This window comes from Galeopterus variegatus, unplaced genomic scaffold (genome assembly GCF_000696425.1).
Source record: "Galeopterus variegatus unplaced genomic scaffold, G_variegatus-3.0.2 Scaffold3348, whole genome shotgun sequence".
NCBI classification, from domain to species: domain Eukaryota; kingdom Metazoa; phylum Chordata; class Mammalia; order Dermoptera; family Cynocephalidae; genus Galeopterus; species Galeopterus variegatus.
The window spans coordinates 17,685-30,553 of record NW_007729459.1 but is presented as its reverse complement, the minus strand read 5'-3'; the positions used below and the strand labels follow the sequence as shown (position 1 = coordinate 30,553).

The 12,869-nt window shown below is 41.9% G+C and overlaps 1 protein-coding gene across 1 annotated transcript in view; it reads left to right on the top strand.

Moving 5' to 3' along the window:
• The window catches only part of TARBP1 (TAR (HIV-1) RNA binding protein 1), a 62,015-nt gene that overhangs the window by 36,480 nt on the left and 12,666 nt on the right, over positions 1–12,869 (top strand). The window contains exons 15-22 of the mRNA XM_008584726.1: positions 190–451; positions 555–743; positions 1,808–1,998; positions 2,183–2,254; positions 3,477–3,597; positions 7,084–7,191; positions 9,280–9,429; positions 10,104–10,190. Coding sequence (XP_008582948.1) covers positions 190–451; positions 555–743; positions 1,808–1,998; positions 2,183–2,254; positions 3,477–3,597; positions 7,084–7,191; positions 9,280–9,429; positions 10,104–10,190 — 1,180 coding nt within the window. The remainder of the gene's footprint in view (positions 1–189; positions 452–554; positions 744–1,807; positions 1,999–2,182; positions 2,255–3,476; positions 3,598–7,083; positions 7,192–9,279; positions 9,430–10,103; positions 10,191–12,869) is intronic.

Below are 12,869 nucleotides of genomic sequence, written 5' to 3'. Positions count from 1 at the left end.
AAAGCGTCTGCTTTGAAGGTATTCAGAAAGTTGAGGTGTATCAGGTTGCCTTATTTTTGGGTAGATAGGATATTTGGTGATGACTATTTATATCTGCTTTCCCTGCTTCTCAGGATTGCGTCCTACATGGAAAAGGAATGGGGACAGACCTGGGGCAGAGTGGCATCGTGACTTTGTTCTTTATTTCAGTTTTTCTGAAGAATCAGCATCTTCCCAAGGATGGGGCAAAATAGTTGCACAGTATACTCACGATCAGTGGGTCTGCCTCTCCTTCCTATTGAAAAAATATCACACCCTCATACCAACCACCGAGAGTGTCGCTCTGGAGCCCCTTCTGCCCGCTGTTCAAATGCCAGCGAGGACTTTGAAGTCTGCCCTAGAGGCCCTTGCAGTTCTTCCTTCTGACCAAGTTTTACCTGTGTTTCACTGCATGAAAATTTTGGTTCCCAAGGTAAGATATAGTGAATCATGAACTGAAGAATAACTCTAGGAACAGCAATCAGTTTCTGAAATTTAATGATAAAATTGTATTTCTTTTCTTCTTTTTCTACCAGCTTCTGACCTCCCGTGAATCACTCTGCATTGAGTCCTTTGACGTGGCTTGGAAAATTATATCTTCCTTAAGCAACACTCAGCTGATATTCTGGCCTAATTTAAAAGCTTTTGTGCAGTTTGTTTTTGATAACAAAATTCTTACCCTTGCTGCAAAAATCAAGGGTCAGGCATATTTCAAAATAAAAGAGGTAATTTTCTTTTCTTTTTAATTCATGTGACCTGTAGCACATGAGGAAGAAGAGAGGTATATTTGGAACTAGGTATTGGACTTGTTGTAATTCATTCACTCAGTCAACACATATTTCTGAGGCTCCTTAAATGTCATGCATAGGAACTAGGCAGTCTGACAGATGGGGAAGACAAGGGAACAGTGACCTGTGAGCTACTTCGGCCTGGCAAACATTGTTTATTTTGTTCATACAGTGCTTAAAAGTTTGAATTAGTTGGCAGCTTTTGAGAGTTGGAAAATCTGTATGAAGATCTGGATTTTCCCCTTCTCTTGGGAAATCAGATGGTCCGGCAATGCTGGTCGTTCTTCCAGGACAGCAGTCACCCAGCTGGGTAGGCGCTGGCATGTTCTTCTTTCCCTGCTCCACAGCCAGTCATCCTTCTCCTGGTCCTTGCACTTGTGCTGCGGTTTTTTTCTTATGTACAGAAATATTTCTCTGGATATAACCTGTATCAAAAGGTCCTTCTGGTTTCTGGAGGTATTTGCAGCCATCGATCTAGAAAGGAACGTAAGGAGATGGAATTCCGTCATGTGGGAATTCACGTATACCTCCTGGTCCAAGAGGAAGATGGAGAGTCAGTCCTTTTACCACCCTGCTGTCCCGTGCTGCCTCTCTGGGTCCTTTTCTGCCCCACAGTACATACTAGAATCCGGGGTCTGTGCTCAGGCAGAGGGAGGCCACTGGCGAAATGCAAAGAAAATGGAAAACGTACAGAGTGTGCAGTGTTTTTCCCTCTCATTCTACTGCTTTGGGCAGTTGTTTCCCTTGAAGAGTTCTGGATGAATATCACTCTCAGTAAAATTTTATTTATTTTTGAGAGATGAAAAATTAGTATGTTGTGATTATTGATCATCTTGCAAGATTACCCTAATGATAATGAATTTAAAATTTTGTAGACTATTCATGTTTATGTTGAAACTGTTATTTGCATCCATTTGAGTAACAGTTTTTAGCAACACTGTCTTTTTATTTTTAAAACTAAATTGGTTGAAGGGTAAAATGACCATTGTGTTTCATTCCAGATTATGTACAAGATCATTGAAATGTCTGCTGTGAAAACTGGAGTCTTCAACATACTGATAAGTCACTGCTGCCAGTCTTGGGTAATGTCTGCCTCAGATGCATCCCAGGGATCTCTACTGAGTGCTAAAAATTACAGCGAACTTGTCCTTGAGGCTTGTGTATTTGGAACTGTGTTTAGGCGGGATCAAAGGTAAAAAGATACCATTATTTTAACCTGTTGCAGCTTATATTAAGTACCTACTCGGGTAGAATTATGTGTTTGTTTTGAGGCTTTCAATAAGAAGGATATAAAGTATTGGTTGACTTTAACTTTGGGGATGTACTTTTTTCTATCTAAAACCTGTTGTTCTTTATCAAATGTTTTTTATGGAAAGACTTATTCAGGACGTACAGACCTTTGTTGAAAATCTCGGACATGACTGTGCAGCAAATGTCGTTATGGAAAAGTAAGTGTGGTAGATTTTCTGTGTTTTGATATAAACAAGATATTCAAAATTGAATGTCATATGACAGACATTCTATATTTATTAAATTTAATGAATGTTTACCAGTGGTAGCTAATCTACTATATGACGTTGAACAAGCCTTCAAGAATGTTAGAAATTATATTCCCTTGCTAATATGTTTTTTTCACATCTTTTACTATTTACCAAAATTTGATAAAGTTTAAATAATTTTTAGTGTAAAGCCCATCGTAAATAAGGAAATGATTCTGGAGAACAACCCTTATCCCTCTTCTTTCTGGGGTGGGGTGAGGGGGTGATGATTAGCATAAATCCTTTTTTGGCTGTAAAGTTTAACATACAATTAAAATTCATTACTTAGTGAGTCAATATGTTACACACAAAAATAGAATCGCTCTTGGAACAGGCCCTAACGTGTTGTTTTTTAAACCACTTTATTGAGGTGTGATGTAAAAAGTGTACATGGTTAATGTATACATAAATCACCTGCCACCCTTCACCAAATAGATACATTTTTTCATTTTTCATTTATTTTTTGTTTTCTTGGCTGGTTTAGTATAGCAACAAAAGGAACATCTCCTAGTTGATGGTTGCCAGATACTTTGATTTCTCCTAGGCAGGTGCTTCGTGGTTAAATTAAAGTGACATTTATTCACATTGTAACAGTCACAGTGAAATGGGGAAGTGCTCATTAGCAGTTTCACTTCCTTTACCTTTTCACACTTGGGTCCTGGACAGGCTGGGTGTTGGTGCTTCTGGAGTCTGCCCTCACACAGGAATGCGTGTTTATGATTTACGGGGGTGAGGGCAAGCCCTTGAGACCTTTAACATGTGTTCTTGCCCCTGAGTGAGCAGAGGTGTCCGTAGTACTCTTTTCAGGAGGAGTTTCATGAGCTCTGATCTGTTTCATCCACAGATAAGATATTACTGACCCAGGATCGGTAGCACATGCATTGTTTTTATAGACGTCTGGATGGCTTTGTGCCCGTTCATACCTTCTGCACATGCTCTCCTTTTAATACATTGATTTGTTATTTTCTACTGTCTATCCTGAATTAAAAAGTATTGTCATTAAGTATAGACCTAGTTAATTCTAGAAAACTTTGGTTTTGATATGTGTTAAGATATTTTGAAACTAATATATGATGTATTTTTTTCTGTTTTCAAAATATATTGACATAGTTTATCACTTTATATTTTTTAGTACTAAAAGAGAAGACTGTTATGTGAGAATTTGTGCTGTCAAATTCCTGTATTTATTAGATGGCTCAAATATGTCTCATAAGTTGTTTATGGAAGATCTTGCAATCAAGCTATTAGATAAAGTAAATATGACTTTACTTTAAATTATCTTTATTTTAAACAAGTCAGAGTTTGACATTTGCTCTTTACGTTGCTAGAATATGTATTTCTAAATATTTTTCTTCAGTAGAAAACATGAAGGGTATATACTTTTATTTAAATCTTGGTTAGTAATTGTTCAACTCAACTTTGGTTTTAGAGAATCATCTAAACTTCACTTGTGTATGTTTCAGAACCAGTCAAAACCAGTTACCGTATCCACACAATGTTTTATGTAAGAAATGGAATAAATGGATAAAAATTTGGCAATTGGCATAATGTAAGAATTGATTGGTGTGATTGGAAAGTTTATGAACGATATAGTTACCGTATCCACACAATGTTTTATGTAAGAAATGGAATAAATGGATAAAAATTTGGCAAGTGGCATAATGTAAGAATTGATTGGTGTGATTGGAAAGTTTATGAACGATATTATATTGTTATTTCTAGATCTGGGTTGTGATATTTGTCTAAGACTGATGAAGATTTCTTATTCAGACAAAAAGAATCCAATTAGTTTTTTTTTTTTGAGCCTGCTAAGTCATTTATAAATGACCATTACAGTGTCTGCAGGACAGGTTTAATAAACCTGGGGAGAGGATAGCAAGGGGTAAAGCCGAGTGTCACACTCTGTGCCCCTTTTATTCTTCAAGTGACTGAGGCGGAGTCTCGGTCTGCTTTCTAACCTTGGTTTGGATGCATGTATGACTATAAAGCCCGTTTAAGTTGCCTGTATTAAATAGGCGTGTTCCTTCCACTTCTGTTTTCTGAAGGTAGCAGAGCAGCTTTATTATGTAAAACCCAGGAAGCATTTTTTATGCAACAGTTCCCTCCTGTGTGCTGTTGGGTCGGGCAGATGTCACAAAGGAAGTTGAGTGTCCTCGGCTCCTAAAGGAGTGTGGAATCTGAGTTGGTGGGAGCAGGCTGTGCCATCAGAAGGAAAACGTGCATTGGGACACACACATAGCTACTTAGATGGAGGAGGGGCGAGGGGAGGGGTTAGGGGAGGGCTGAGCAGCTGGGCGAGGCCCGTGTGTGCCTGGGAGACACGAGGCTACCCGCTGCTGCCCGTCAGATCTGCTGTCATTGGTCACCCAACCAGTGAAGTGGCGGGAACAAGGATGGAGACGGAGCAAGTGGGGACAGTGGCTGTAGCCCTTTTAGCGGTTTGCTCTGAAGAAGGAAGAATAAAGGGTCGTGCCTCAGCGGCATGGGATACAGAGGGGACTTAAAGATGGGAGGTCACTGAGTGTATTTGTATGTTAAAGGAAGTGACCTGGTGTGGGGGTATGACGGTTGTGGAGAGTCCAGCAGTGAACACACAGGCAGAACCCTTGACTGGCCACTCTCGCCCACAGGGATGGCTCTTAGGAAAAATCAACTGAAAATGACAAGTATTGATTAGCAAGGGTGGAAGGAATCGGAGCCCTCCTACACTGCTGGTAGCCATATAACATGGTGTGGCCGTTTTGGAAAACTGGAAAAAAGCAAAACGATTGTCTAGCATAGTAATTCTTAAGGTGTGTTCTCGGGGCCGGCAGCATCAGCACCCCTGGGGACCTCGTTAGATATGCAGAGGCCTGGGCCTCGCCCCCCTGTCTACAGAATCAGAATCTCTGGCGGTGGGGCCCAGCGATCTGCATTTAATCTGAAGGGGGTTCTGGAGGCAGTGGAGTGTAGGAACCACTGGTCTAGCAGTAATGAGGGCCCAGCCACAGCTGGAATATGTGTTTGTAGTGAAGTTAGTTGGGGCTGGTGAGTTTTCTTTTCTTCAGCAGTGCCTGGCAACTTGAAAGAAGGGTGAGAAAATTTAAGACCCCTGGATGGGTTCAGAAGTAGGGAATTTGCAGATGGCTTTGAGATTGTAGTGAAAAGAACTGACGGTGCTCTTGAAGATGTAGAGCTTACTCGGGGTGCAGGTTGGATCGGGAGGCTCGTGAAACTAGGAGAGAGTCAACAGACAAGCAGAGAGAGGAAAGATCTTTCTGAAAAAAGGGGCATGTTGAGTGACACAAGTGAAAGGAAAGATGACTGTGCTGAGAAGGAAATTTCAGCACTTCCGAGTGAGGACGGTGACTCAGGGAGGCCTGATGGCACTTTTGTTGATGTGAAGATGCTTCTTCTGAATGCACAGGGTGGCCACCCTTGTGATCCGTGTTTAGTTGCACTGGACAGCAGTCTACGAAGCCTAAAAACACCTATATCAAAAGAAAATTTCAGGCCGGCCCGGTGGCGCACTGCTACAATGCGCTGCTTGGGAGCGCGGCGGCGCTCCTGCCGAGGGTTCGGATCCCACATACAGACCGGTTCCCGCTCACTGGCTGAGCGAGGTGCGGGCGCAACACTGAGGGTTGCGATCCCGTTGCCGGTCCCGGTCCGGTACGGGAGTGACACTGAGGGTTGCGATCCGTTGCCGGATACGAAAAAAGACAAAAAGGAAAAAAAAAAAAAAGAAAATTTCCCCAAAGAGCTAATAATACAGGAAACTATGACATTTTAATCACTGTCCAGAGTCACTAAAATCTGTATTAATTTAGCTTTCGTGATGAAATTTCTCCCCAAAGAGCTAATAATACAGGAAACTATGAGATTTTAATCACTGTCCAGAGTCACTAAAATCTGTATTAATTTAGCTTTCGTGATGAAATTTCATACACACTGTAGTGCATAGAAGGAGACCATGGAGGCAGAAGGATCACGAAGTTGGGAAGTAGATGAGGATCATCTGCGTTCATTGAAAATGGTCGTGGAGGTGGTGAATGACTTCCTTTCCACCTTTAGGACATGTGGAATGTTAGCAGGCACTTCAGTGTGGTCTTGGCTTAGCGACTAAAGATCTGCGTTCATTGAAAATGGTCGTGGAGGTGGTGAATGACTTCCTTTCTACCTTTAGGACATGTGGAATGTTAGCAGGCACTTCAGTGTGGTCTTGGCTTAGCGACTAAAGTGCTAACAGCTGCGGTGACAGAAGAAAGCACTGCGGGTTGCGGGCGTGGGGAGCACAGAGCCGGGAGAGCCAGCGCAAAGGCTGGGTGCTGCCGCCACCTCTGTGTCTGGAGATGGCACTGCTCTGTCTTCTGGGTCGCTCCTGTGTTGGTGGCACAGGTGTCAAATCTCAGTCACCATTACTCCAAACATGAGCAGGACAAAGGGGTGTGAAACAGGAATGGCTCGCAGTAGTAGGTGTCAAACGTCTCAACCTCTTCTCGCCCCCCACCCGTATTTATCTCTTTTATGTTCCTTTTTCTAGTCCTTAAAGCAAATAAACAAAAGCAACTAAGTTCAGTGTTTTGAAAGATCTTTGAGGGTTGTTCCTTTGGTTTTCTTATCCGCCTACTATTTCAGGGACAAAAAGCCCCCGTGCCCAATTTAACCCTCTTACATTTCAAGTTGTCATTGATTTTGTTTTCATGAATCACAAGTTCAGCAGGTAATTTAATACGGATCGCCTCCCCTCCTCTCCCCAGGATGCGTCGGTGTCCGAGTCCAGGACCTGCTATGTGAATTCTCTGCAACACAGGGTGAAAAACCGAATCTGGCAGACCCTGCTTGTACTTTTCCCCAGGTTTGATCAGGTATAATATTTATTACATTTGTACTTTCTAAGCATAATGTTTCATATGAACAGACTAGTTTGTAAAAACTGTCTTGTGCTGTTTTAAAACTGGAAAAGTATTCTGCTTAAAATTTATACTTCATTTCTTAAAGTGGAAGTTATTCAGGTTTTTTTTAGTAGAGAGAGAACATTAAGGCATTGTACACATAAATTAGAAGCTGGTTTACATGACCCCATTTAATTTTTTTTCTCTTCAGGATTTTAATGTAACATTTTAACTGTTTAGAGTCTCATGCCATTTGATTAGAAAAATGTAAACACCTAACTCCTAATTTGTTATTTTGCAGTGTTATCGTTCTGGATTACCTGTACTCTAGAGACCAAGCAAACTGTATCATTTGGGAAGAGATTATAATTTCCTGTGGCAAATTTTTTCACCTTTAATTTCATGACTAGTGTAGCCACATAAACCAGTTAAGCAAAGGCCGAGATCTCTGTCTCTTACAGCAGAATCTCTTTACCCAAAGTTACCTTTTCTCTTCCCTGAGGCTAGGAGCAGTCAAGTGGACTGTAAGAAAATAGATCATCATTAAGAGAAAGTGGTGTGAATACCTCACGCAATTTTAAAAAATATTTTTGGATGCAAAAAAATTCTCTCAGACTCTAAAGCTTCCTGCTGTCATCCCCACCCTCTTTTAAATGTTTGAGAGAATTTAAAAAACATATCAGTTTTTTGAATTACAATTTTATGAAGCCTTATATTGTATCTGTGAGACAGACACATGTCAGTAATAGCGTCAAGTATATCCAAATAAATTATTTGGAAAAATTCAAGAGGAAATAGCTAGAAGAGCTTCTTGTGGGGAGTGGTGTTGGTGGCCTTGTGTGGATGCTGCAAGTTTTTACCATAGACCTTTTAATATTATTTGATTGTTAAAATGCTGTGTATGTTATACTTCATTAGACATAAAAATGCATTAAAAAAATTAACATTTTAGAAATGCTTTACTAGGTCACTGAGAGCATTTTTTTTCTTGGAATGGAAAGACCTTCTAGAGAGAAGGATCACACTGGGGAGGGTGGGAGGTGCCCGCAGGGGGCCCACGAGGAGGAAGACAACCGGCAGGTCTGCTGGGGCGCGGCCACTGCAAGAGGTTCAAGCTGTGCTGTCTTTTGGCCACACTTAACCTTCAGAGTAGTCTTTCACGGTAGGCCATAAATGTCCCCATTTCACATGTAAGGGCACCACCGTGCAGAGAGGCTAGGTGGCCTGCGGGGACGCTGCGCGGCTGTGGGGTGGTGGAGATGGAGTTCAGAGTCAAGTCCAGCTCCAGCGTCCACGCTCTGCTTCTCAACACCATCTCAGGGCTCAGAACCAGCTCTTCCGCTCTTTTTCTACCAGGTAGAAATGCTTTTAAGATAGATTTTTCCTCTGTAAAATAAAGAAAAATACATAATATTATTTTTTATATGCTTATATAAATAGGCACTGTTTCTCACCTGCGACTCAGGTGTGTTGGGTTACCCGGATAGAAGTACAGTTTTGAAGAGAAGGGTGGGCAGGGGAAGGGTGAGTTTGGAGCTTAGGTTCTCAGCGAGAGGACAGCAGTGGCAGCTGTAGGCTGGACAGGCCAAGGAGCAGGAGGACACACGGTCCGAAAGAGGACACAGTGGCCCAAGACCTGCCTTCTGCAGTGCGTGTCCCTCCTGCAGACTTTGGCCTTCAGGCCAGCAACGGTTCCAGGTGCAGGCCCTGGCGTCTTGGCAGATCTTGATTTGAATGGGAATTCTGTCACTTAATAGGTATGTGACTTTGGGAAGGTTATTCAGCTTTTCTGAGTCTTTTCCTTTCCCTGTGAAAATACAGATGACAATCACCCTCCTTATAGAATTGATGTCTGAACTGTAAAGTACTCGGTAAAGTACCTCACTGTTTCATTTCATTTTAAAAACATAAAACAGTTTTTAAAGGGTCGTTGCTTGGAGAGTTGCAGATTCAATAAATTACTTATGATAAAACTTACAGCTTTTTTAAAAATGGGGACTTTTAAAATAAAATTAATAACTAAAACATAACACTTTAATGTGTGAAATTTATTTTTCTCAGAATTTCATGAATGGAATTATTGACAAGATTTTCCACGCTGGTTTCATCAACAATCAAGCATCCATAAAATATTTCATAGAATGGGTTATTATATTGATTCTTCATAAATTCCCTCAGTTTCTTCCAAAGTTCTGGGATTGTTTTTCACATGTAAGTAAAGGAGATTTTTCAGATTTTTTAAAATTAGGAAATGATTTTGACTATACTGGGAGATTGGTTTCACATTAATAGTTTTTGACTCTCGGTTGCTCTAATGTATTGACATCATAAGTTATGTTTTGCAAGATCTGAATGCATTTAGGAGACACAGGTCGCTGGCATTTGTCTTGCATGTATTGTAGTTTAGTGCTCTTGCATAGCTTTTCCCTGAGCTCTCTGAAGTCTTCTTCAAGATGATCCTATTGACCTCCTGAGCCTTCTCCCTGTCACCCCTCTGCCATGCCGGCCTCATCACCTCCTGCTGCCCTGCCTCAGTTACCTGGTGTCTTTGCCTCACCTGTCCTCTCCTTCCTTCCCCCTACACCTGCTCCTCCCGGCCCCCTGCACCTGCTCCTCCCCGCCCCAGAGGCCTGGCCCCTTGCGATGTGAGCGTGCCCTTGGCTCTCCTACTTGGTTGAGCTGTTTGGTGCTTTACGTCCCCACTGGCTGCTGTGTGTGTTGGCACTTGGCTCTTGGAAGCTCCTGCGTGCACCCTGGCCTGGGGCCACTGAGGGAAGAGGCTGCCCTCCTGTCGCTCACAGCATCCACACGCTGCCGGGCACGGGCACGGGCATGGCCTGTGTCAAGCCTCGAATGAGCGTAAGCTTATCTGGTTCCTTTTTCAGGGGGAAGAAAAACCTAAAACAAGCGTTTGTACATTTTTAGCCGTTTTGTCACATTTGGAAGTCATAACTGAAGACATTCCAGAAAAGGTGAGTTTAAAGTGTTCACAGGAAGAGCTTAAACTTCACCATCAGAGAACGAATTTTATGTTTCTACCAATTTTTTGAAAATGTAGAGCAACCCTTGTATTTTTTGCCATTTCTGCCCGTCCCTTCCACTGTCCCCCGAGGTGTGTACATTACACGTTCGGCACAAATCCACAACAAGGTGCCCCCACTTACACACACACACTGAGGAGTGCTTGAGTCCTTCCAGATTCAGAGGCAAATGAGTTGGTAATTTTTGTTGATATAAATGATTCTTAATTTTATACAAGTACTTAGGAGTTTGTAAATGGGACTTTCCTTATTGTGTTCCTTCCCCAAGTGGTAATCGTCTGACAAATGTTTGCACAAAGAAACTTACGGTCGGAGTATTACAGGCTGAGGGTGATACAAATGACTGTCATCGTTTGGTGCACCAAGTGTGGTTTTGTCTTTCTCGAGTTTAGAGCAGATTCCCTAGTGGATTATCACACAGATGAACAAAAATGTGGCTAATTCTGTTTAATCACTGTGTCAGCTGTGAAGAACTTAGGAGAACCTGCCAGTAAGGTTTAGAGCAAGATTCTGTATGGCTGGATCTACAGAGAAGAATGTCCTAATATATTGTAACCTCTAAGAGAAAACTTAATACCGGGAATAAGAAGTGTTGTCAAGTCTTGAAAGTGACATAAAAATACAGGGGGAAAGTTCCCTAGAGTTTTTTAAAGTGTGCTAGTTTTTAAACAGTGATATGTTTTTTATTAACCTGTTCATCAATTCTAAGACAGACTTTTCTCCCCACCACGTTTTAACTTCTCAACCCACACTAACCTCTTAAATTGGCGGTGTGTTTCGCGGTGCGTCCGCCAGATGGCAGTGTGCTCCAGGTATGGGAAAACGTGTGTTCACACCTTCTGGTGAGATCAGGAGAGCTCCAGCGTCAGATAACATCTGATGTTGTCTTCCTGTGTTAGATATGTGCAGGAAAGAGATTTGCTCACAATCTGTTAAGAAAGGTAAAACAGACCGGACGCTGTGCCATTGCAGGGCAGGGAAATACCTTGGGAATAGTTTAGATATGTTCTGAAAATGAATTTATCTTTGAAGATATTCGTGTTACATCTCGTATAAATAACATGTTATTTTTCCATTAAGCCCTTTTCGTACTTGCTATGTATGACATATTCTAGACTTACTTTTTATTTTCAAAGCGTCCAGAAAGGAATGCTGATTAGTGGGATGGAATAAGCTCAATTTCAGCATCTTCTGGGGGGAAAATAATCTAAATTGACAAACCTAAGGAAAGGCCAAACTAGTTTGCTTTATCATTCTATTTCAAATTTGTAAAGTCCATTGTTACTTAGATAAATGTGTTTTGTTTTGTTTTGTTTTTTGAGATTTCTTGGAAACAGTCATTTAAGACTTCCCATTTTCTTCAAAGTATGTTACTTAACCTGTATGTGGGATCTGTACTTAGAGATTCGAAACTTGTCAAACAGAAGAGAGGTCAGAGCACTAAATGTTCTATAGAAGTTGAAAGAAAAGAAAAAAGCCTTAGTCATGCTCATGGTTACATATTGTCCCATCAGCTCTTTCAGTGTGTACAGACCTTGTCACCAGGTGCAGTGAGCAGCATGTGAGAATTCAGCAGAACTTTTTACACTGACATAAGTGGAAACATCATTTAATCCCGAAAAGGTGCTACATCTCAGCCTTGGCCAAAAGATCACTAGCAAGACCAACATTTTTGAGTGTAGGATCCATAGGAGGTCTGTCTTCCATATTGAGAATTACAGTGGATTTCTTTCTCGTTTACACATAATATTTCCTAGCTCCCAGATCATGGTTTTCGACACCATTCTCCAATAAAAGGAACCAGGGTTCCTTGGAGAAATGGCCGAGGCTAGAACTGGTGCAGAAATGTGCAGGGTGAGCCTGGAATGTCTGGTAGCATCAAAAAGTGAGGCAGTGCTCCCACACGTGTGCACGAGGTGGGACGGGCACGCACAGGGACACGGGAGTCCACGGAAGGCACTCGCGGCGGCTCGCGCTGAGACAGCTGCAGCAAGAGTCAAGTGGTGTTGGATTACAACCCAAAGAATAAATGTCCCTGAGCCCACACTGACATACATAAATGATTGAATAAAGAAATGGGAGGGATGAGGCAAATCTGTACAAAAGTCCAAATAATTCGTATAGATTCTGTGCCCTCAGGGAGGAGGAGCATAACTTCCCCCCCCCCTTAAATGTGGCTTTTCTAGTGACTTCCTTCCAAAGAGGACAGCATGGAAAGGGGGAGAGAAGAGCTTTACAGCAGGGACATCTGACAGCTGATCAAGCCAGGTTGACAGCGGGTACCCTTAATGCCGTGATCACAATGGCTCTGTACCACGTGGTTTGCCGCAAGAAACCACAGCCCCAGGCTCATGAGAAAAACATCACACAAGTCTCAACCCAGGGATATTCTGCAAAATGCAGACCAGTGCGCCTCCGACTGCCAGTGTTGTTAACAAGGACTACAGAATGATAATGATTAGTTATTTATATTACTTTTTGCCTGTCTTTGATTTTTAAGTTATCTTCTAATGAAACTTTGGTCGTTATGGTTAACCTGCCTTGGTTTTCGACTTCTAGAATATGACTGAATATTTAATTACGTATCATTCAGAAGCTTGCTTCTCCATG